Source organism: Penicillium waksmanii (genome assembly GCF_028829765.1).
Source record: "Penicillium waksmanii strain IBT 27052 chromosome Unknown utg000004l:1.0-5674109.0:1.0-5678898.0, whole genome shotgun sequence".
Classification (NCBI taxonomy): Eukaryota; Fungi; Ascomycota; class Eurotiomycetes; order Eurotiales; family Aspergillaceae; genus Penicillium; species Penicillium waksmanii.
Genome location: NW_026643251.1, coordinates 4,718,782 through 4,740,403, shown reverse-complemented (window position 1 = coordinate 4,740,403; position 21,622 = coordinate 4,718,782). Strand labels below are relative to the sequence as shown.

The following is a 21,622-nucleotide window of genomic DNA, read 5'->3' as shown; positions in this document are numbered from 1 at the left end:
AAAGGGTTCATGAAAAAGGCGAAGGAAGAAGGATATCGTAAGGTGAGCTTTTGGGTGTTGAAATTGAGAGCGGACATGGAGAAATCAGATTGATCAAAATTAGATCAGATCAGATGAATACTCGGTCCAGCTGGCGCAGCGCCCTCGTATCCTCTCCACCAAACCCGATTTTGTCATGAGGGATATCTCGAACGCCCGGACGAGAACCAGGTGGGCTTCCGGGGGCACCAGCAGGAGCGCCCATCGTAGTAATGGGGGCAAGCGATGTCCCACTCACCAAGGCACCGATCCCGGGCACGCCATTGCCTTCAGCGGGCTTCGGTGATGTGCCGATGGGGCCAAGCTGTTGCGGAGCGATGGGCGGGGTCTGTTTCAGTAGGTGAGGACTGTTGTGGGCCATCGCATTGGATGGCTGGATGGCGCCTGCTGCGACTCGGGGTGAAACCATTCGAGGGTCTGGGACGGTTGCATATCGCGGGCTTTTTTGCTGTTGAGGTGGGAGCTCGTGCATTGTTCGTGGTGAACGTCCAGGGTATCCTTGAGGGACGATGGATGGCGGAGCAGCGGAATGAGCAGGTTCGATATGGACAGGTCGTTCATATGGGCCTGGCATGCCGTGGGGAGGTGGCGGCAGGGAGTGAGGTTGTGGTTGATGGTGCGGGTGTCCATATGGCGGAGGCCCTGGAGGTCCCGGTGGGCCGTTTGTCGCTGATACTGGTGGGAGGTAGGAGGCGCCATATGGAGGCACGGCCACAGTAGGCGGGGTTGCAAGCGGGGTGGGGGGGCCAGGCGTAGGATGGCGGCGTGTATGAGGGGGCGTGGGTGGCGCGCGCAGCATAGGCGCTCATCGGGTGAGGGGTGATGGGATACGCCGTTGCGCCGGCCATCGGGCCGCGGGTAACAACAGGGAGGTTCTGTTGGTCATTGACTGTTGACTCAGGGTACAGGCCTTTCTGGGGTCGCACATGTCGCAAAGCGGGATCGGTGGTTGGTTGTTGCAGGTTGGCGGCAGAAGGGTGCGAACGCGAGTAGTAACTGATGAGGTGAAGGTGCTGGCCAGTGGAAGTGGTGATACTGAAGGACTGCTTCATCAGGCCGTCGGGCTTATATCGGTAGCCATCTGGGCCCTCATCTGTGCCGTCCCCTCGATCGTCGTCACTACCCCTGCTCTCTGGTGATTTCCCCGTCCTTGATACCGAACTTTGTGAGACGCTACCCCCCCCCACGTTTGCCCTCCATTTCGCGATAGGTCAGAAAACTGCCTGATACTCGGCTGGCGCTCCATGACTTGCCATCGGTCCATCTCCGCATGCCAGCTTCTCGCTCATCCCAGACAAATACTGAGCCCGATCGAATCGATTGTCGCTCTTTTTCTGAGAGTCGTCTTTGCACTCGTGGAAGCAGGCCAATGCGACAAGCCTCGAATAGAATGATTGCGTCCGCGGGGGTGCGGACGTGGCCGTAGTAGGTCTCCATCCAAGCTTTGTGTATTGATGGCTGACCCGGATGGGTGAGAGGAGCTCCGATGGCCAGATTGTTTCACCTGGCGAGTGGAGTGAAGAGTGAATGATCAGTTCTGATCGTTGAAGACACAAGATCCCAGCGAAGTAAGCCGATAACCAGGAGGATATTGTTGTGGCTGTGTTAGTGGGGGGGTTTTAATCCCTGGGCAATCCTCTAGGTATATAACCGAACAAGTACAAGAACAGTACAAGAAGAGAGGAGGTCGATCAAATTGGGGAAAAGAGAGGAAAGAGGCCAGAAGTGGAGAGTTGCGGTTCCAACAGGTATATAAGAGGAACCAGGATCCGAGAGTCAGTGTTGATCGGGTATGGGGTAGGCTGAGTAGTGGATATGTGGGTATGGCCGAGCTTTTTTTACGTCACCTAACAAGGTTAGGTTGGCGTAATTTTCTTTTCTTTTGTTCGATTTTAATTTTTTGAAATTTAATTTTTCCAAAAGGGTAAATGACTGAGCGCCAGGCCTGCAGAGATTGTGTTGGTGGGGCGAGGGAAAAAAGGTGGGTTGAAGCGGCCGTAAAGAATGCCGACAGGAACACGGAGAGAGGGTCACTGATTACAAGGTTTAGAAGGTGTGGGTTTAGGCCCTCCAAGGCTTTTGTCTCAGAAAGGAGTAGGTAGGAGGGAAAGACTCCAAGAAGGTTGAGTCAGGGTCAATATGAAGAATTTAAATACAAAGGGGGTATTAAAAGGGTTGCGATAAGTATGAATCAGTGGCCGAAACATCAGGAATCATCAAAAGAAGGTTAAATAAGGGAACCGAGCAGTGGAAGGCGAGCCAAGCGATCGGACGGAAGTTGCTAAACGCCGAGCTTCCAAGAATGGGTCGAAGGGCGAGAAATAGACAATGTATGGACCAGGGCCAGAAAAGGGAAGGGAAAGGAAGGGGAAAATCCTAAAATAAAATAAAATAAATTTAATTTAATTTAATTTGAATTTGAATTTGAATTTGAATTTTACAAAGAAAAAAAAGAAAAAGGTTTTTTCAAAAATGGTAATACAATAGCCTCTGGAAAACAGAGTTGGGTGGAGAAAGGCAACTAAGGTTGAAAGATGGAGTGCGAATGACGATCCAGATGGGATAGGGGAGGGGGGAAGGGCCAAAAACAAGGAAGCAGATGTGAGTTAAAGCCAGAGGGAAATCTTAATCAAAAAACGAAAAATGTTGAAAAAAATATTAAGATTAAAGATTAAAGATTACCAATGGAAAAAGAAAAGGAAATCCCGAGCGATGCATACTTCTGATTTCAAATCCAAGATGCTGGTATCGCATGACTTTTTATGCATGGGAACCATGGATCACATCATAGAAATAGGCAAACGAATGGAGGTCAGTGGCAAGGCTGAACTTGAAGGGGGCTGTTGATCTAAAGGAACTTGAACATTCATTGAAATGGATACCTTAGAACTTCCTAGAGAAAAGAAAAGAATACGGTAAAGTATGTATACAGCTGTACGATAAAATACTGTGTAGCCTACAAATGGAAATTGGTCTACTCTGTTCAGAGTACTCTGTACTGCAAGGAAAATCACGTCAATGTTCCAATGTTCCAAGGTTCTAAGGTTCTAAGGTTCCTGCACTATCTACGGAGTAAGACTACTAAAAACAGTATCTACTTGCGATCGGGTAAGCAAGACACCTTTCCTACTGTGTTCGTCATATTGGCTGTGCTGGGCTTGGAAGCTCTTGGTTGGGCCTTGGCTAAGCTTACGGTGGCTTGGACTAAGACCGCCTATGGTGGGGTCGGTGAGTGCAGTAAGGTTATTCGCGAGCCTTGGCTGCCCCTTCACAAGGCAGCCCCATTCCTGGCTGGCGAGATTGAAATTTGTGGACTGGGAAGTTTACCCTGCAAAGACAAACGAGAATGTGACGATGATTGGAAGTCCATGGTATTTGCCTAGTGAATCTTCAGATACGGAGTAGTGGTATGGGTATATAAAATGAATCCATTCTGTATCAAATAAACAAAGTGGCGATTTGGTTGAAGGTGGTTAGTGCGCTGCTCGATGAAGCTTAAGCTTAATCCGACACGAGGAGGCCGGCGCTGAACTTTATGCTCGCTTAGAAAGGCCGCATCCACCCCAGTCCGTTTCTACGTGCTATTAGTAGTCTGATTTATTCGTTCGATGCTTGGCATGGGCTAGGCCGGGAGAGGCAATACCTGTTTTATCATTCCCTTTTGATTACTCCATACTCCGTCCTCCGTGGTTAATTAATGCATACCCTCGCAGGACCTTCCTTTAAAAAACCCTGCGGTCGCATAGTGGTATAACTGTATTTGGAATATCCATAGCTATGTGTTACCTAGTATGTTCAGGGTGTAGACAATAGATCTGCGTGATATAGTATCTATGTATGGTATCTTACACCTGATATATGTTTAAGTATCCCTGCAGGTATATCCACATATCCATAACATACCTACCCTACGGAGTTTACTATCTAATCCATGGCTCGGGTCGGAAAATGGCGACAGTTAAGATATGGGGACAACCGGGGGAGATAAAGTGCCTGGTGGAGGCCAAAACCCACTTGACTATCGGACATTAGCACTGCTGTGACCAGAGAAACCCGATCGCCCCCCCACTTTGTCATTAATAATGACCGGACCAGAGCGGTTCGCTCGGCATCAGCCTCCTTGCGACACAAACGGCTCAGCCAAGTCCCCCTCAGGGAGGACCCAAAAGCCACAAGTGGCCAGCGTGGCATTTAATCCTTTGAGCTCGTGATTCGGACTTCGTATCCTGAGTACTCCGTATTCCGTAAAGCCGAAACTCCTCGTATCTAGACTCCCATAGTGACGCGGCCGATGCTTAGAAAATTCAACCACTGCTGACCGCAAAGCTAGACGAGAACACGGCTCCAAATGGGAAAAAGGACCAAGCATATGTTGTGTCCTGTGAGTTGCGACGATCATTTAAATTAGGCCTCCTCTTCCCTCCCGAGCCCTGGGTTGATCCATGTCTAAGTTTACGTGGGATGAAGATGCACGGCCGACAAGCTTAGATGCCACGTAATTCAACTACCTAATACGGATTACATCTTAATTTTATTTTTGGTTAAACGCAATATGTGCTTGTGTTTCTCCGCATGCAAACCAGAGCGATTAACGATACATAATGGGTAATTCGGCTGTAGTTCGGGGCGAGGTGTGCGAACTAGTAGTGTAGGAGCGCTTCGGGGTATGACTGGCCCCATCGTATGTACATGACATCTAACGCCGCCGTATGTCCTAATTTGGAGACCATGGTCGCTGAGTCTTGTTTGACTCAGCGATAAGGTTAAGCGGCTGTCAATTTCCCGCTGCCACCCACAATGCAGAATGCAGCGAGCCTTATAGACCACCTTGCAGGTGGCTTGGTTCGATCGTATTAAGGAAAGTCTCGTCTTTTCCATCCAGAAATCAAATCAGAAAAAAGGCAAACTCAACCAATGGTGGAGCTGCATAGCCGAAGCACCCGATACACGCTTACGTCGAAAGGCGCGAGGTCGCGCAAAGCTTCTTGATTCAATGAACTCGCGCACGGACCGATCCCTAGAGACCCAGTGAAAGCGAAAGCGTATCGCCAACAAAGACCGGTTGCACAGCGGCACTACAATAGGGTTCGGAGGCTGGCAGCTCTTGGCATTAACCGTCCTATATAGAGCTCCGTGGATGAAATATGCACCGAGTTTTTATGTACCATGAACGATGAAGGTGGTCAATGTGTTCCGAATTCGAGAGGTGCAGGACTCTGTACTCTGTACATGGTACTCATTCTTGGGTCAGCCTGGTTTATTTTTGTTCAGACTGGGCATTTTGCTATGGCCTGCATCAGATGTCTCACATGGCGCCGACTAGGGTGACATTGACATCATCATGGTGACCTGAAATTCCATTGACCTGGTGGGGGGAAGCGAAAGACGGTCGCACTGCGCTCTTGAACTAAAGGGAGACTCGCCGACAAAAGACCTACATGAATGTCCAGCACCTGGGTATCAGATTTAAACAGGGTTAGTTAACATAAACATGAAAACTGCTTATATGCGTACAGGTACTAGTATAAATACTAGGTTTTTTTTTTTCCAATACATTAAGATTACATGCATCTACTCCGTACATACATGAAACAAATACCCATGAAGTGGTCAGCTGAACTGACATGATAAACATTTTCCAACAAATGGCACGCTCTTTCGAACAAGGCAGATAGAAACAGGGTCCAAGGTCGATCGCACGCAGCAGATCTATCCGATAACAATCGATACGATCAGCCCCGTCCATCAACTTGGCACATCACTGCCCCTATGTCGTATTGCATTTTAGTCTTCCCTGATTTCAACAAACACCATGCCTAAAGGCACCACATGTTACTCCCTTACATGATGTTCGGGGCCATGTGCGAGATATGTCGAGTGCTCTGTGATCAGCTGGCTGCCATGTTATTTCTGCGAGGATCACGCAGCCAGCCCTATACATCCGTCCTTCCCGCCGCACTCCTTGCTGATTTAGGACAGTGTAGTTTGGTCGTTATGCTTAGATAGATTTAGTTTGTCATTTGGTCTGTGTCCGCCCCAGGGATCAGCAATGTGGCAAGGCTACCACAGGAAATAAAGATCGTTACTATATTCGGGCTTGTATACATAATACTCCAACCTTGGAATCCCTTTAAAATGATAACTTCATCTATTCTGTACTTGGATAAATGCGATATGAAGTACATACAAGTACTCGGGGTCCTCGGGCTCCCCGTCAAGTCTATCCGATCATCCGGTGCAACTCCTTTGGTGGGTCTAATCTAAACATTTTGGCTCCACTGCTCGCTAAGCATAACACACGTACTCGCCATAGGATAGGTAGAGCCAGGCCCTTGCGGGCCAAGCCGACAGACTACTTTGCCGACCGTGGTTCATGAGATTCTGCAACTGGGTGCTCATACTGGCGCGGTTTCTAGTTTCTGGATTCGGGCTGACAGTGGAGCCGCCCTTTATTTTATTTTATGTATCCTCTTTTTTGCTTATGCAATTTTTCTATGTACTCCGTACGCCGCCGATAATCAAGGGCAATGCGTTTGGGGGCTCCACAGGGTGCGGCCCTTTCTTGGCCCTTATGTCCGAGAGTAAGTCGGGGCCGTAAATGCAGCCGATATTGTTATTATTGTATTCCCTCGTATTATATTGAGAGGGGTCATGCGTAGGGTTTACATACATATTCGTACTTTGACTTGCTTTACATGACCATCATCCTCGTCACATACATTTCATCCAGGCTGTTTGCACGTACGCGTACGCTTGTACATATGGATGTACATACATGCTGGATGCAGGCTACACAGTATTTAATATTTGGGCATCGTCCTCCGTAACTGCAGCCTAATAATCTCCGGCTCATGCTGATCATTACGATGACATCTACTCAGTATTTAACGCTGACTTAAAAAGGCCACATGTCTGAATATTTTGTTTGGTGCCAAGGCGATCTTTGTCTCGTCCAAAGTGTAAACCCACTACCAGAAAACTGTCTACCTGAGCAGCCAATGTGGGTTGTCAATCATTTACGCTATGCGGTGGCATACTACATACTTAGAAACTGCCGGAACGATGATCAAACACTACTGTACTGTATGTACTCCGTATGGTGCCCATTGCTCCTCCTTTCTCCACCAAACAGCAGCGGCCCCAGGGGGCCCTTTGGGGGTGATGACGTGCCCTTACATGGGTCCGGCGCACTCTAATTGGCGTTATTCCCTGCAATCAACCTTACTTTAGATATGCTTACGACCATGTTTCCGTATTGTCATCCTTTCGTTGCAACTCTGGAAAGGGAATTAAAGGTTGCCAAGGATTGATTTTGTGAAACGTCGCACGAGCTTATCTCCACTAACATAATTAAGGTGTCTATGATTGTCGCTTGGATGAATGGGGAATGTGCTGGGAGGATCCCAGATCCATTTTCTCGCAAGGATTTCCTAGTACATACAACCAAGGGCGTCCCTAAGTGGGAATATGCATTAGAATTTAGGTATACATATTTAAAGCGGAATCCTAAAATAATAAATTAACAAGTTAAATTAGAAGACACAATGCTTGGCCCTAAGGATGCCAATTTGCAAACAATGCCCCCCCCCTTAACCTTGGAAAACTCTCACAGCAGCGCAGGATGTAGGCCTAGCCTGTGTCGTTATTTCCCACCAATGAGCCGGTCGCCTCCGATCTGCGATGTCCTTGGTTTCGCATCGAATTCTAGAGATGAAAATGATTTTAGTTGCTTGAGTCCTGCTTCCTCGACCCCCTCCCCCCTTCTTTCAGAAGCCAAGAACGCACATTTGTGTCGTGAAAGGCGCCTAGCCCCCGCCAAGACCTTAGCTTTGGCCTTTCGCTTCCTAGGCCCCAGTTTTTGGCTCGGTCGGTGCTCTGGGGTGGCAACTGTCACTCGGCAAGCCTAAAATCCAGCGCGCCCCTTCTGAACCATGGGAGTAAAATCAGTTTATGGGGCAAACAGCGCCATGTTTCTTGCCCACAGAAGGTAATCTTGCACTTAATATTAACCAGAAGTGGCGCGATGGCCCGACAGCTGTATCCACTAGGGCCGGGTGTCTTACATGAATCAGCATAACCATGTGGCGCACGGTGTTTGAGTTTATGCGTTCGGGGAGTTTAACTAGCCGAATACGAATACTTGGACGAATACTTGGAAGTGTGGCTAAGATAATACGAGGACTTGGCCTGGTAAATAGAATACATAGAATACAATATGGCTCCAAGATACGGAGTCCCACTAAATATACGATATCAGGTGCAAAGTACGGATATCGCCATGCAATCGATCTTTCTCGCTCACATACCTTAGGGTAACATTTTATAGTCTATGAAAACCTGGCTACTCGTACATTAATCATCTTATGTGATACGTCGAATCAGGGATAACCCCCGGCTGCATGACTCGTCTAGCGGACACTGCCCGAACATCTTTCGTGCTTATGCTTAACCCCGGTAAGGTTGGGTCTCCTTGGCTCGCCGATCCTGGCCTCTTGATTGGTATCGCAGGGCTGGCCCCTCGTAAACTTTGTTAGATTAAAAGGAAAATTCCCCCAAGGCTGTCCCCCTCCCTTCCTGTGAGGCTGTTATGGACAGTTAGAGCCCCCTGATGAGGGTGAATATTGGTTCTGCCTATGAGGCCACCAACCGTTCCCAAACTCCTGCATGCCCAGGCAAGGTGATACCTAAATCGTACTAGTATATTGAATTTCTTGTCTCTCGGCATCGCTAGGAATAATGAGTTAAGTTGATACATAATTCGTGAGTTGAAGCCCCACTCGTATTTCCCCCTCCTCCAGTGGTAAGAGAGGAGATACGACTCTCGGCAGCCTTAAGCGAGCTCCGCAGCTGACCCAGCTTAATAAAGTGTGTTTTTTAAAGATATGCCCAGGTGTACGAGTAGAGAGAGAGACCCGGAGACCCACGGACCACGTTTTTGAGCTGACGGAGTCCTCCGTCGTCCGTTCCCCCCCCCCACCTCCCCCTTCGACCCCCTTTCCCTTTAGGCTCGCATTCGCATTCTGACTCTACTTGGTATCGGTTGCGCCGGATAGCATCGACGTCCCTTTCGGCGGCCCCGGTTTTTTGCCTTTGCCTGCGGACGCCTCCAACCACACTAGAGTGCTTGGCCTTGCTTGGACCGATCCGAGAGCCGGTGCATAACGGAACTCGACTGGTCATGTATACTTTTCTGTGTTGTTGTACAGTCGAGAATTGCGCATACATATTTGAAGACGTATTTAGCTGTCCGTCCTCAGCCACTCAACTAATCCTGTTAGATTTTACCCAGAATGACTCGTACCGAAGTTTGCTGATCTCACACTTTGTAACATAACATACTAGAACGAGAGTCGGAGCGAGCGAGTATGTACCATATCCCTCCCACGCCAAGTATCACCCTCGAATTCATCATGTATTCCAGGTTTGAGACCCTGGCAAGGCTTGGCCCGTCTTTAATCCTGCATTCCTTTCGGCCCCCTCTCGCAGCCCTAGTTGCCTTGACGTATGTAGTATCCGTACGGAGTACCTAGATCTTGTTCAATCCGGACGCCCCAGTCTAGAGTCGATTCGGGATCTTCGAGTCTCGCCCCCAATTGCATTTCGATCCTTCCTGGTCGATGATTTAAACTCTTTCCGGAGCTCAGGGGCGGGAAGATGGCCCCCCCCTGGCCCCAACTATCAGCCTCGGGGTCGGGGCGATGCAGCTCTAATTGCAGGTGTAACTCCACCGCGCCTCGCACTCCTTGCCTTCGGGAATAGCGTGTTGGTCGCCTAGACCTAAAGTGAGAATTAGAGAAAACCCCATCGCGTCGAATTCAGGTGTGGGACGGAGCGCCGTGCTGTGTAAGGGCGCTCAAGTGAGACGATGACTGTGTTGATGCGATAGTTAGTAGGTAACCTCCAGGGCTGCTACGTGCGTAATCATTCGTTGTGATGAATGGTTTACGTGCGTAGGAGCGGATTCTCCTACAATTTCAGGACCATGAGAAATACAGCGAATGATATCAAAACGAATATATCGCCGTGCCCTCTCGCCAGTTCAAGTGGTAGTTGACGGAATAAGCATGTCTGTTGCCAAGTTTCACTTGGATTAAAGGATGTGGCATCTCGGTGGATGTTTGGATTCCATGTCTATAATATAGTTTTTGATATATTTTTACACTGTTCACTGAGGCCACACTAGCAATCAGCTCGGCCAAAATACCGCGGAAATGGGACCACATCCCGAACACTAGAGACGCCAGCTAGATAACTGAGGATCCGGTCGAAACCAAGTCCAAAGCCACCATGTGGTGCAGTGCCCCAGCGGCGAAGGTCCGCGTACCACTGTAAGTGACCGAGGTCTTCAGTTGGCGCAAGGTGAGGGTATCGAGACTCATTGGGAGTTGGCTCCCCAAGGTCAGTAGCCTCAATGGTTTTAATCAAACCATGCTCGCGCATGTTCTGGATAAGGTCGGGCAGACGATGTTCACGCAAGGAACCCCCAGCGACTTCGCTGACCTCGGGCAGGAGCAGGTCGAAGCAGGCAACGGTCGGCCCCGGTGTATCGTCAGTCTCATTTCCAACCTGTGAGGGAGCCATGTAGAATGGCTTGACAGATTTCGGATAATCAGTGACAAAGACCGGGTTGCCTTGGTGCAACACCTCAACAATGTACTTTTCGTGCTCGAGTTGAAGGCCACCATCCCACGTGGGCGGGTATTCGAATGAGGCACCTTCATCAGCAGCAGCTCGCTGGAGCATTTCAATGGCCTTTGTATATGTGACACGAGGCCACTTGGGGCTATCCATCAAGGTGGCCCATCGTTGACGTAGATCTAGCTTCGACTCATCAGAGGAACTCTCCTGCCCAGACTCGCCGCCGCGCTTTGCTGACAAAATTTCCTGTCCAACAGATGTCTCATATAGTCGTCGTGTCAAATCACGAAGCATATGTTCAACCACGCCCGTAAGCGAATCCAAGTCATTCATGAAGTTTGCTTCCGCTTCGAGCATGTAGAACTCACTGAGATGCCGTGGCGTGTCGCTCTTCTCCGCACGAAAAACAGGCGTCAATGTCCACACATTGCCCAGCTCTGCGGCATATGCCTCAAGATGTAGTTGCGATGACACAGTCAGGTATTTAGGTGCGCGGAAAAAGTGGTCCCCATCGACATCCGGCGTCGCAGAGCCTCGAGGAGCGAGTGTGAATGTTTCTCCTGCTCCTTCACAATCCGAGGACGTAATTATGGGAGGTTGTACTTGAGCGAAGCCGCCATTGGGAAAGGAATGGAAGACGTTGCCGATCTGGAATAGGCACTCTGAACGGAATCTCGAGAGCAATGATTGAAACGGTGTTCGGATACGAAGATGGGGAATCTGTCTCAGGAAGTCGGGACTGTGGTATTTCTTCTGGATCGGAAAGGTCTGTGGAAAGAGACATCGTGGTTAGAATGTAGTCCGTCGTGTGTGGGGTCGAGTTCATACCTCTGGATCCGACGCGCCGACCACGGTCACATCGGTTGTTTGAAGCTCACGGGTCTGCTCCTTTCCAGGTGGGCAGGCCTTCCATATACCTGATATTTGAACTGCAGTACCAGTGGATAAGCTAGAGTGTAGAGAAATGCGACCGTGTTAGACCTCGTTCTCAACGCGAAGATGGCAGCGAGTCATAGCCTTCGCGAATTGACATACTCAGCTGCCTGCGCTGGCTTTAAGATTGCCTGCAATGGCTGGATAGTCGATCCATCGGAAATTTCCGCAAAAGCAAAGCGCTTCTGTTTGCGAACGGACCGAATGAATCCATTGACTTTGATCTCCTGGTCCTCCAAGCTGCAGGGCTGGCCTTGCTTGCTGTTCTGGAGGATCTGTGCGCATCGAAGGATAGCCGGACGTGAACTAGGCGTTGTACTCGAGCCTAGTCTTGCGACAGATGTGGCGAAGGTCCGCCGCCATGTCTGCATGGCTGGGATCGTGTTGCGATGGTGTTTGTTGGAAGGGTGATTTGATTGATCGGAGGTTGCGGGCTGGAAAAATGACGGGGCAGTGGGTCCGCCTCTCAACTCCGCAGCAGCCTACAATGTGGACAAGAGTGCTACCTTAAGGTACCCTAGTGGCCATCATCTAGATGGCGAAGGGCTACGAGGCACGGGATGAATACGAATCTAACCCAAGGGCTTCAAATAAATCAAAGTTGAGGTTGGCTAAGCTTGAAATTCGCAACAAATTAGGGTCAGTAAAAGGAGTTTGGTGTCATAAAGCGTAGAAAATCTGCAAGGCTTCAGGAGCGAAAAAGAGCGACTCGGTCGGGAGCAAAGAGAACAAAAAGAGAGCCCAGTTTCTAACTCAAATCTGGTCGTGTTTCGCATACACCTTTCTCTCCTCCTCGATCATCTCAATGGCATCTAGAAGACTGCCGTTTGATGCGGCGGCATACACTGCCATCCGAGATCGCCCACCCTCTTCGGCAGTGCCATAGCCCATATCGATAAGAGAGGAGACGCAAGCCTCGATTTCAGATGTATTGAGGCTTTCAGATTCATTGCTAGTCGAAGGTTGAATTGTTTCCTCAACAGGGAAGCTTCCGGGAATGCTGTGCTCAGACGACGGCCTCGAGCGGCGGCGTTCTCTTCTGTCAAGTCGTGCCCAGGTATCAGTTTCGGCACTCGATCGAAGGCTATGCCGCTCGGATGCGTGTCGTTTCAGTCTGGGATAGGCTGTATCATCCGAGACAGGATGATGGAGGCTGGGGTGCGGGAACACCATGGTGCTCGAACGACGAAGAGATGGTCCCATCGCAGCAGAAGGATTCGGTTGGCCAGCGTCATATCTCATCCCCTCTAGGCCCTCTAGGGAAGGGTGGACAAGGGGGCGTGTCCCACGAACACTAGAAGTAGTCTGTGAACGTCGCAGAGGGGATTCCAGGGTTGGATCACTATGTGTACTCGCGGGAGTGGCACGATTCTGGTTATGTTTTGCGAGATGTTGTGCTTCTAACTGGGAAACAGGCGGGAATCGACTCATTTCCTTCTCGTGATTGAAATTCGAAAAAGATTCATCTTCATTGCCTTGTTTATGTTCTGGATCATCCTTAACCTGGCGCGAGGAGTCGCAAGCGGAGCCAGAATTGTCTTCAAACGATAGATCAATCAGCTGAGGCGATCCAGCTCGAGGGGAACACTCGACGAGTGTATATTGTCAGCCTCTTCCATTTGTAGGGATGGCTCTTTGAAAGAGACTGACTTCTGCCGCTTGATGGAGCTGCTTGGTCGAGGAAGAGAGCTGGAATTGACTTGCTTGGAGCCTTGCGCACCGTTATGGGGAGTTCCATTGGAGTTCAAGTTGGACGTTGCGAGGACATTTTCGATGGGTGTGTTCTCGCTGAACTCGAGATTGATCGCATAGCCATCAATACGTTCGCCCTGAAGTGCATCTATTGCAGCAATGGCTGGATACTTTGATGGAAAATGCAAGTACCCAAAGCCCGCGTGTTTACCCGAAGTGGCATCCAACGGAAGGTCAACGTTCACAATAAAGCCCTTCGAAGCGAAGACATCTTGGATCATTTTTTCTGACACATTGAAACCGACATTCCCAATAAACAATGTCTTATTCTCGCCTTCCGGCTGTGTATCAGCATCCCTTGAAGGGACTTCAGCGGTAGCCACAGGTGCCGGATGGGTTTGGTTGGGATGGTTGTGGGGTGTGGTGAACAGATGGCCAAAGGAACCAGGAACGGGCCATCGACCTGGGTATGGTGGCGGAGGAGGTGGGCGAGGATGGGGCGGAGGTACTGGATGGTGGCGACCATGGCGAGTAGGAGGGAGATTCCATGGCAAAGGACCTAAAGATGGCCAGAAGGTGGGAGGCGGGGGATATCCCCCCCCCAATGGGCTGGGGGTGGGGGTGGACCAACCCATTGGGGTAGGTTTCGAGAATGCGGAGGTCTCATATGGACATGAGAGCCTCGATGATAACGAGGAGGATATGGAAAATGACTACCCGCTTGGGCACCTTGGTTGAGATTCTCAGGTCCCGACGGCACGGCAGAAGCATTCATATTTTTGCCGGTATACACCGGAGGTTGACTGGCAACTGGGGCATCATCTCTTTTCGAATCCATGGGCTGGGTTTCAGCGTTGTGAGAGGTAGGTTCTGACGAAGGAGGACAATCATCTGCAGAACCAGAGGCCGCAGCACCAGTGGTGTTAGGCGCACTAGGCCCCGTACTTGCGGGTGCAAAGACAGATCGTCCAAATTCCTCTTCGAACGCTGCATATAATGACTTTCCGAACTCATTAAAGTCAGACGCCATCGTGCGGAATCCATCTGCAGCGTTCTCGGCCACGGGTCTTCCGGCGTGTAATGCTTCTTCTGCAAATTGACGCCCTCCCGTAGGCAGACTCCCCAGTGCGATTTTCATTCGAGCCTCAATCGTGGAGAGAAGAGTATGCAGCGACATTCTGACATTCTCAGGTAGAGTTCTCTGCGCATCTCGTAGCTGTTCCCGTGCATCATTTAGCTGACGCTGCATTTCTGGCAACCTTGCGGTGAATTCAGATTGGACCATATTAGCGCCATTTGCTAGATGGCTGAGGACTTGAGCTGCAAGGATCTCGACAGGGTGAGGAGTCCGTTGCGAGCTCGAGTCTGCACCTTGATCTGGCTGAGGCGATGACTCTGTCTGCTGACCCCTGGTGGTAGAGTCCTCCGTAGAGTTCATTAGGCTCGCTAATTCGGCCTCGAATGCTGCCATGAGGGGCGGTGATTCCTCTCTAGCAACATTAGGCGCATTTGGCCCAGCTTCGGTCGAGGAAGTTGGCTGTGAGCCCTTCGGTAGGTATGGACTGGCATGGTTGGCTAGAATTGCAAGCTCGGCCTCATATCCACTCAAAAGAGGGTTTTCACCGGATGTGAAAACGGACGTAGTGTTCAAGGTAGCTGGTGCTTGGTCGTTGGCAGGCTTATCGTTGGAGTATTCTTCCGTAGTAACGCTGCTTTTCACTTCACCTGTCTCGAGGGTGTCGGAAGCTTGCTTCTCGAATCGCTTCCATAGCTCAGTGATTGAGTTGGATCGGCGAATATCAAAGAGGTGCATGGGTGTCGGCTCATCTCTGGAGATTTGGATTGCTTCGATTTTAACGGGCTCATCGAGGCGCTGGGACAGTTCTAGTGAGGATCCGACCTATAAGCAGTATGTGTGTGAGTAGAAGAATAGATCAAGATTGAAGGAGAATGATATCTTACCTCGATATTGTCACCATCATCATCGTCAAGATAACTAAGTCTTGCTCGGGGATGGGTTGAGGCGAGGTGATCATAGTCGACAGCTGAGATCTGAACCGCGCCGTTGGAGCGATTTGAGGGCTCCTCCTGATCTCGGGATGAAGATCCGTGGAGATCTCTGATCTGGAAGGGCTTCAACATCGTGGTGAGAGGGGACCCTGACAGGCCCGGGGTATAAGCCGGGTGGGGGCGGTTCTCGCGGTTTGGCTAGAAGCGGGAAGTTGTGATGATTCCCAAATTGTTTGGGGAACCACGAGAGAAAGTGGATACAACGTCAAATATCATGAGATACCTATTGCTGTTGCCTGCAATAGTTTGGACTGGGAGGCGAGAAGATGAAAATGGAAGGATGCACGCTCAGGGATGGGATGACCTCAGAGCAGTATGGTACTCTCTTACCCCGTTGGTACATCCAAATTCCAGGCAGCCAGATAAGATAGAGACAAGCCCCACTGGGTCACCTGACACGTGAATGGTGACGGACGCGCCAAGCTTAGGGCCAAAATGGTATTGTTCATCCTCAAGGCTTCAACACCCTCGTTATCCCGTACTCCGCCACTTGCTTCAATGCCCACCTAGTCGCCAATGTCGGTGCGACCATACCTCTCCAACCAATTGCCCACGCGGTAACGCCAATGGCCTGATGTTTTGAAGTCTACCTTCATCAAGAGGACTACTTGAAGCCGGGAGACAGTGCACCGTGCAATCACCTTATATTGACGCGCGTCAATGGCCACCGCTAAACCCCCATCGCGTCTTCAGAGTCCAGGCGACCGCAATGTGAAGAATGTTGTGCTGGGAGATCTCCTTTTCACGCCGTGGTACCAGTCCATATACCCGGAAGACCTTGTTGCGAAGGACGCCGATTGCCTATACGTATGCCGCTGGTGTTTTAGATATTCATGCGAGACAGTCGCTTTTGCCGAACACACACGAGCGTGTGTACACCGCATAACACCACCGGGCAACAAAGTATATGAATACGGCGGCTACGCCGTATGGGAAGTTGATGGGGAAGAACACAAACTATTCGGACAAAACTTGTCGCTATTTGCCAAACTATTTCTCGACCACAAGACCGTCTTTTTTGATGTAGCGACTTTTCTTTACTATATCCTCACCTTCACCGACCCGACCAACTCGGAAAACTACCATGTTCTCGGTTTCTACTCCCGAGAAAAGCTCTCGTGGGATGCCAACAACCTCGCTTGTATTTGTGTCTTTCCGCCATATCAACATAAGCAGCTTGGAAAGTTGTTAATGGGAGTGAGCTACAAGCTCAGTGGTTGGGAAGCCCCCGGTGGATATATTGGTGGGCCAGAGAAGCCCCTCAGCGACCTAGGACAGAAGAGTTATAATCGTTTCTGGGCCGAGCGAATTGCAAGGTACTTGCTTTGCGGAGAGCGTCCCGACAACAATCTTGACAATTCCCCTCGGAAACCCAATACCTCGAAATTCGCTCGGAAGAATCCTCCAAGGGAGCTGATGACCGTCGAGGACATCGGCCTCGCTACCGGAATGTTGACCGAAGATGTCGTCACGGCGGTCAAGTTCATGGGTGTTCTTCAGCCCGACACATCTCCTAAGAAACGAAAACTCCCTCGACTGACTGGAGATGATGAAGCTGATAAAGGCCCCACGATGGTCATCCGCAAGTCAGACGTGAAGGAATGGGCGAATATCAACCACCTCTCTTTGGCGGATCCGGTGAAAGAGGAGGGCTTCGTGGGAGAATGGCTGCCTATGGCTATCTCTGATCAGATTGAAAGCAGTTCAGAGGCAGACGGGCGATAGTTGTCATGTAATGTAATAATAGTCCTTTTAGCGATGACGATAATAATGACCAATGTGCGTTACGTGCGCTACGATGTTCGAACTGTAGTATCATATGCCGCTGGAATCGACCTGATTAGACATTTACTTCAGTGGTTTCTTTCTCTATGACAATCAACCTACTGGAAGCTCCAGGTGTCTCGTGTGAAAATTATTGTGTGCATTTTTTGTGGACTAGAATCTTGAAAAAACCCAAAACATCAAGCCCGGTCCATCTAATTCTTTACATGAAATCACCGAGTATCTTTATTGACTGCATTACTCCTCGCCACCAGGGCCACTAGCCTTGCTCATCTGGCGAGCCTTCAGCAGCTCATCGCACAGAAGAAGGTTAGATGCGATACCAGTGCTGGAAGCGATGCAGTTACGAAGCACCCGGTAGGAGTCGAAGACACCCTCTTGCACAGGATCCATCGGCTCGCCGGTGTTCAAGTCCAGACCGACAATGTTACCATCCTTGCACTCGTACTGCATGGCAGCGAGAGAGTCCTGGATGTCGTGGCCGGCGTTGGCAGCTAGAGTCTTGGGAATGATCAAAAGCGAATCGGCAAATGCCTCAACACCCCACTTGGCCTTGCCCTTGGTGTTGCGAAGTACCTCCGACTTCAGGTGGTCAGCACAAGCAACTTGGAAGGCACCGGCACCGGGGATGACACAACCGTCAACAATCGAGTTGTAGACAGAGCGAAGACCATCACGCACGGCATCCTTGACTTGAGCAATGGTGTGTTGGTTGGGGCCCTTGATGAGAATAGTCACGGACTTGGGATCCTTGACCTCCTCGACAAATGTGAACTTCTCCTCACCAAGCTGGTGCTCATAAACCAGACCTGCCCAGCCAAGCACATCCGGGGTCATTTCCTCGACACTGTTCTGCGCGGTACCTCCGCACACCAGCTGCAGACGCTCCATGTTTCTGCGCTTGGCTCTTCGGAGAGCCATGATGCCGTTCTTGACTAGAACGTCCAGGCTCAAGGGGTCAATACCCTTCTGGTTGATGACAACGAAGCCCTTCTTGGGGTCATTGCCGCAAACCTGCTTCTTGAGCTCCACGATCTTCTGCAGCTTAGCATCGACGAACTTGCGCTCGCTCTCTACCAGCTTATCTCTCTGCTCGGCAGAAGAGTAGTAAAAGCCGGAGTTGATCTCGGACTTCTCGTACTCAAGACTGACGTTCAATGTCAGGATGAAAGCATTCTCCACACGCTTGGGCATATCCGGGTGACGGGCACCGTGATCCAGAGCCAGACCGCGGATCAAGCGGGTTTCGGATGATGTGCGGTGTTGCATCGTCATGATCTCAACCATGTGCAAGTCAGGCTTTTCGGGGGCTCGGTGGATGGCGAGAACGGCATCAACGATATCAGGGGTGAGCTTCTCAGCCATGGCATGGTTCAGCTTGGTGGAAAGGGAGGTACGAGCGACGGAAAGGAGCAGCTCGCGGTCGATGGGACGCTCGAGTTTGAACTGGTCAAGGAACTGGGGGAGTCAAAGAGTTAGATCTGAGCACCAATCGCCTCTCTCTGTGTTGGGTGAATACCTTCAAGGTCTCATCCTTGGCAATCTCATAACCATCAGTGATCACTCGGGGGTGTAGTCCCTCCGTGATATGACGATCCGCCTGCTTCAGGAGCTCTCCCACCAGGAGCACAACCGACGTTGTGCCATCACCAGTGATATCATCTTGTGCTGTCGCCGCACGAGCGATCATGACCTTTCAAATTTATCAGCGAGAATAGAGGGGTCGTTCGAGGCAATGTCGTCTTACAGCTGTGGGGTTTTGGATTTGCTGCAAAATGTTAGCAACGGTATTCGGCGTGGCCTTGTGGGGGATTCATAAAGATCTCAACGAACCATTTCACGCAGCAAGACATTTCCATCCTTGGTCAATTTGATCTATTTAGAGGGATTCCACGTTAGAATGACCGCAACGAGGGGTTATGAAGGGAAGGGGATATCGTGCGTACTCCGCCTGAACCGTCGACCAGCCTGGAAATCTTGTTAGCTTTATTGCGGTCGCTTTTCGTAACAGGGAATTTTACTGACATTTTCAGGGTACCCGAGGGACCCAGGTTCGACTTGAGAACATCTTGAAGACCCTCTCCGGCGGCAATGTTGACCTTCAGGGCTTCTCCTCGCCGCTAGATGAAATGTTAGTGCGGGCCATTGAGGGGTCAGTCTGGTAGAGGGGCATCAATACATACCCGGGACTCGGCCTTGGGGTTCAGCAGCTGAGTTGCCGACATATCTGTAGATCAAAAGGAGTGAACAGGAGTTCAATCCAAGAAAAATGAACAGATAATGGTATAGGGGGAGCTGGCTGGCACACAGGAGTTTGGATGCCCGCGTTGGTCGGCGAGGACGAGGGCGGTGAGGATGAATTTTGGCAAAAAGCCCACACGACCGATTCGCACTAGCGGCGAAAAAAAAAGAGCTCCCTCTCGGATTTCGAACTTCATCTCTGAAAGGCCTTTCCGCCCTAACGAAAAACGCCCGTTCCACCAATCCACCCCGGATCGCAATAGTGATTCTTCCTGGGCGTCCGTCGCTGAAAACATCCTCCGGTCAAATTTTGCGCTCGACCTGGGCCTTGGATTAACACAATGGCCGACTATCTTCTCTTCGAGAGCCCTGTGGGCTACTCGCTCTTCAAGAATACCATGAAGGGCGATATTGTGGGCAACAGCCTGAAGGAGGTCCAGACTGGTGTCAACGACCTTGCCAAGTTTGGCAAGATGGTTGAGCTGGCTAGTTTCCTGCCTTTCGAGTACGTTTGGCGCGCCCAGACCCTAGGATGTGAATTTTCCATCCGACGAAAATCATTTTACTAACGTCCCCCAGAAACAACAAGCAGGCCCTCGGTGAAATCAACGATGTCTCTGAAGGTGTCGCCTCAGAGGCTCTGGTTTCTTTCCTCGAACTGAACCTTCCCAAGCCCAACAAGAAGGGCAAGGTCACTCTCGGCCTTTGCGACAAGGGTCTCGCCGGTAGCATCAAGTCCGCCTTCTCCTTCGTGGAGTGTGAAACCGGTGACACCAGCGAGGTTGTCCAGGATCTTCTCCGTGGCATTCGTCTTCACTTCGCCAAGCTGCTGAACCAGCTCCGTGAGGGCGATATGGATACCGCCCAGCTTGGTCTCGGTCACGCCTACTCCCGCGCTAAGGTCAAGTTCTCTGTCCAGCGTGACGACAACCACATCATTCAGGCTATTGCCATCCTTGACCAACTTGACAAGGCCATCAACACCTTCTCCATGCGTGTTCGTGAGTGGTATTCTTGGCACTTCCCTGAACTGTACAAGATTGTTTCGGACAACCAGCGCTACGCCCAGCTTGCGCTCTTCGTGAAGGACAAGAAGAACCTGAATGATGAGCACCTGCACGATATTGCCGCTCTCGTAGAGGACGACAAGGATGTTGCCCAGAGCGTCATCGATGCCGCCAAGCACAGTATGGGTCAGGAGATCGGTGAATCCGACATGGAGAATGTCATTGCCTTTGCCGAACGTGTTGTCAGCCTTGCCAAGTACCGCAAGGAGCTTTACCAGTACCTGGTCTCCAAGATGAGCGTTGTCGCCCCCAACCTGGCTACGCTGATCGGTGAGGTCGTCGGTGCCCGTCTGATCTCGCACGCTGGTAGCTTGACCAACCTGTCCAAGTACCCTGCCTCCACCGTCCAGATTCTCGGTGCCGAGAAGGCTCTTTTCCGTGCTCTGAAGACCAAGGGTAACACTCCCAAGTATGGTTTGCTGTACCACTCTTCCTTCATTGGCCGCGCCGGTCCCAAGAACAAGGGTCGTATCTCTCGATTCCTCGCCAACAAGTGCTCTATTGCTTCTCGTATCGACAACTTCTCCGAGACCCCGACCACTAAGTTTGGTGAGGTTCTTAAGCAGCAAGTTGAGGAGCGTCTGGACTTCTACGCCACCGGTGCTGCCCCCACCAAGAACGAGGTTGCTATGGTATGTCTAGACTGTCAAAATTTGAATCTTGTAATTGAATGCTAACCCGATATCGCAGAAATCCGCTATGGATGCCGTCCTTGCTGGCATTGATGTCGACGTTGATGGCAGCGACGAGGAGATGGAGGATGCCGACAAGAAGGAAAAGAAGGACAAGAAGGAGAAGAAGGAGAAGAAGGAGAAGAGCGACAAGACTGACAAGAGCGAGAAGAAGAAGAAGCGCAAGTCGGATGTCGGCGAGGGTGAGTCCGAGAAGAAGAAGAAGCGCAAGCACGGTGATGATGGAGAATCTTCGAAGAAGAAGCACAAGTCTTAAAAGCGCTTTTCTTGAAACTGGGAGTCTTTTGTCATGGCGTTCGGTTTTTCTTTCTATGTTTGATCTTGTTCACGACTCGATGGGCTCGGGGATCTGTAAATTATTCGATTTAGGCCATTCTACACGGCAATAAGATTTGCTCTATCTCGTGATCTTTTATCTGATAATATAAATTTGTTACAATTCGAAGAACCTGAATACTGTCTGCC

General features: G+C 50.4%; 6 protein-coding genes across 6 annotated transcripts; 2 read left to right on the top strand and 4 right to left on the bottom strand.

Moving 5' to 3' along the window:
- Positions 1-109: 109 nt before the first annotated feature.
- N7481_004586 (camp independent regulatory protein) lies at positions 110-1,476 on the bottom strand (the record flags this gene model as incomplete). The annotated part of the gene is made up of 3 exons (XM_057263805.1): positions 110-714; positions 749-1,188; positions 1,217-1,476. The coding sequence occupies 3 exons, from the start codon at positions 1,474-1,476 to the stop codon at positions 110-112; spliced, it is 1,305 nt and encodes a 434-aa protein (XP_057125466.1).
- Positions 1,477-10,218: 8,742 nt separating this feature from the next.
- On the bottom strand, positions 10,219-11,981 carry N7481_004585 (asparagine--tRNA ligase SLM5; the record flags this gene model as incomplete). Its single annotated transcript, XM_057263804.1, has 3 exons — positions 10,219-11,445; positions 11,506-11,626; positions 11,713-11,981. The coding sequence occupies 3 exons, from the start codon at positions 11,979-11,981 to the stop codon at positions 10,219-10,221; spliced, it is 1,617 nt and encodes a 538-aa protein (XP_057125465.1).
- A 382-nt stretch (positions 11,982-12,363) lies between these two features.
- N7481_004584 (RNA recognition motif domain-containing protein) lies at positions 12,364-15,444 on the bottom strand (the record flags this gene model as incomplete). The annotated part of the gene is made up of 4 exons (XM_057263803.1): positions 12,364-13,197; positions 13,257-13,861; positions 14,020-15,202; positions 15,265-15,444. The coding sequence occupies 4 exons, from the start codon at positions 15,442-15,444 to the stop codon at positions 12,364-12,366; spliced, it is 2,802 nt and encodes a 933-aa protein (XP_057125464.1).
- Positions 15,445-16,032: 588 nt separating this feature from the next.
- Positions 16,033-17,097, top strand: N7481_004583 (putative histone acetyltransferase (MysT1); the record flags this gene model as incomplete). The annotated part of the gene is made up of 1 exon (XM_057263802.1): positions 16,033-17,097. The coding sequence occupies one exon, from the start codon at positions 16,033-16,035 to the stop codon at positions 17,095-17,097; it is 1,065 nt and encodes a 354-aa protein (XP_057125463.1).
- A 297-nt stretch (positions 17,098-17,394) lies between these two features.
- On the bottom strand, positions 17,395-19,382 carry N7481_004582 (chaperonin-containing T-complex subunit CCT6; the record flags this gene model as incomplete). Its single annotated transcript, XM_057263801.1, has 7 exons — positions 17,395-18,615; positions 18,677-18,850; positions 18,905-18,925; positions 18,991-19,032; positions 19,104-19,125; positions 19,183-19,277; positions 19,341-19,382. 7 exons carry the CDS (start codon positions 19,380-19,382, stop codon positions 17,395-17,397), a joined length of 1,617 nt encoding a protein of 538 aa, XP_057125462.1.
- A 357-nt stretch (positions 19,383-19,739) lies between these two features.
- sik1 (snoRNP complex protein NOP56) lies at positions 19,740-21,413 on the top strand (the record flags this gene model as incomplete). Its single annotated transcript, XM_057263800.1, has 3 exons — positions 19,740-19,903; positions 19,978-21,097; positions 21,156-21,413. 3 exons carry the CDS (start codon positions 19,740-19,742, stop codon positions 21,411-21,413), a joined length of 1,542 nt encoding a protein of 513 aa, XP_057125461.1.
- Between the last annotated feature and the right edge of the window lie 209 nt (positions 21,414-21,622).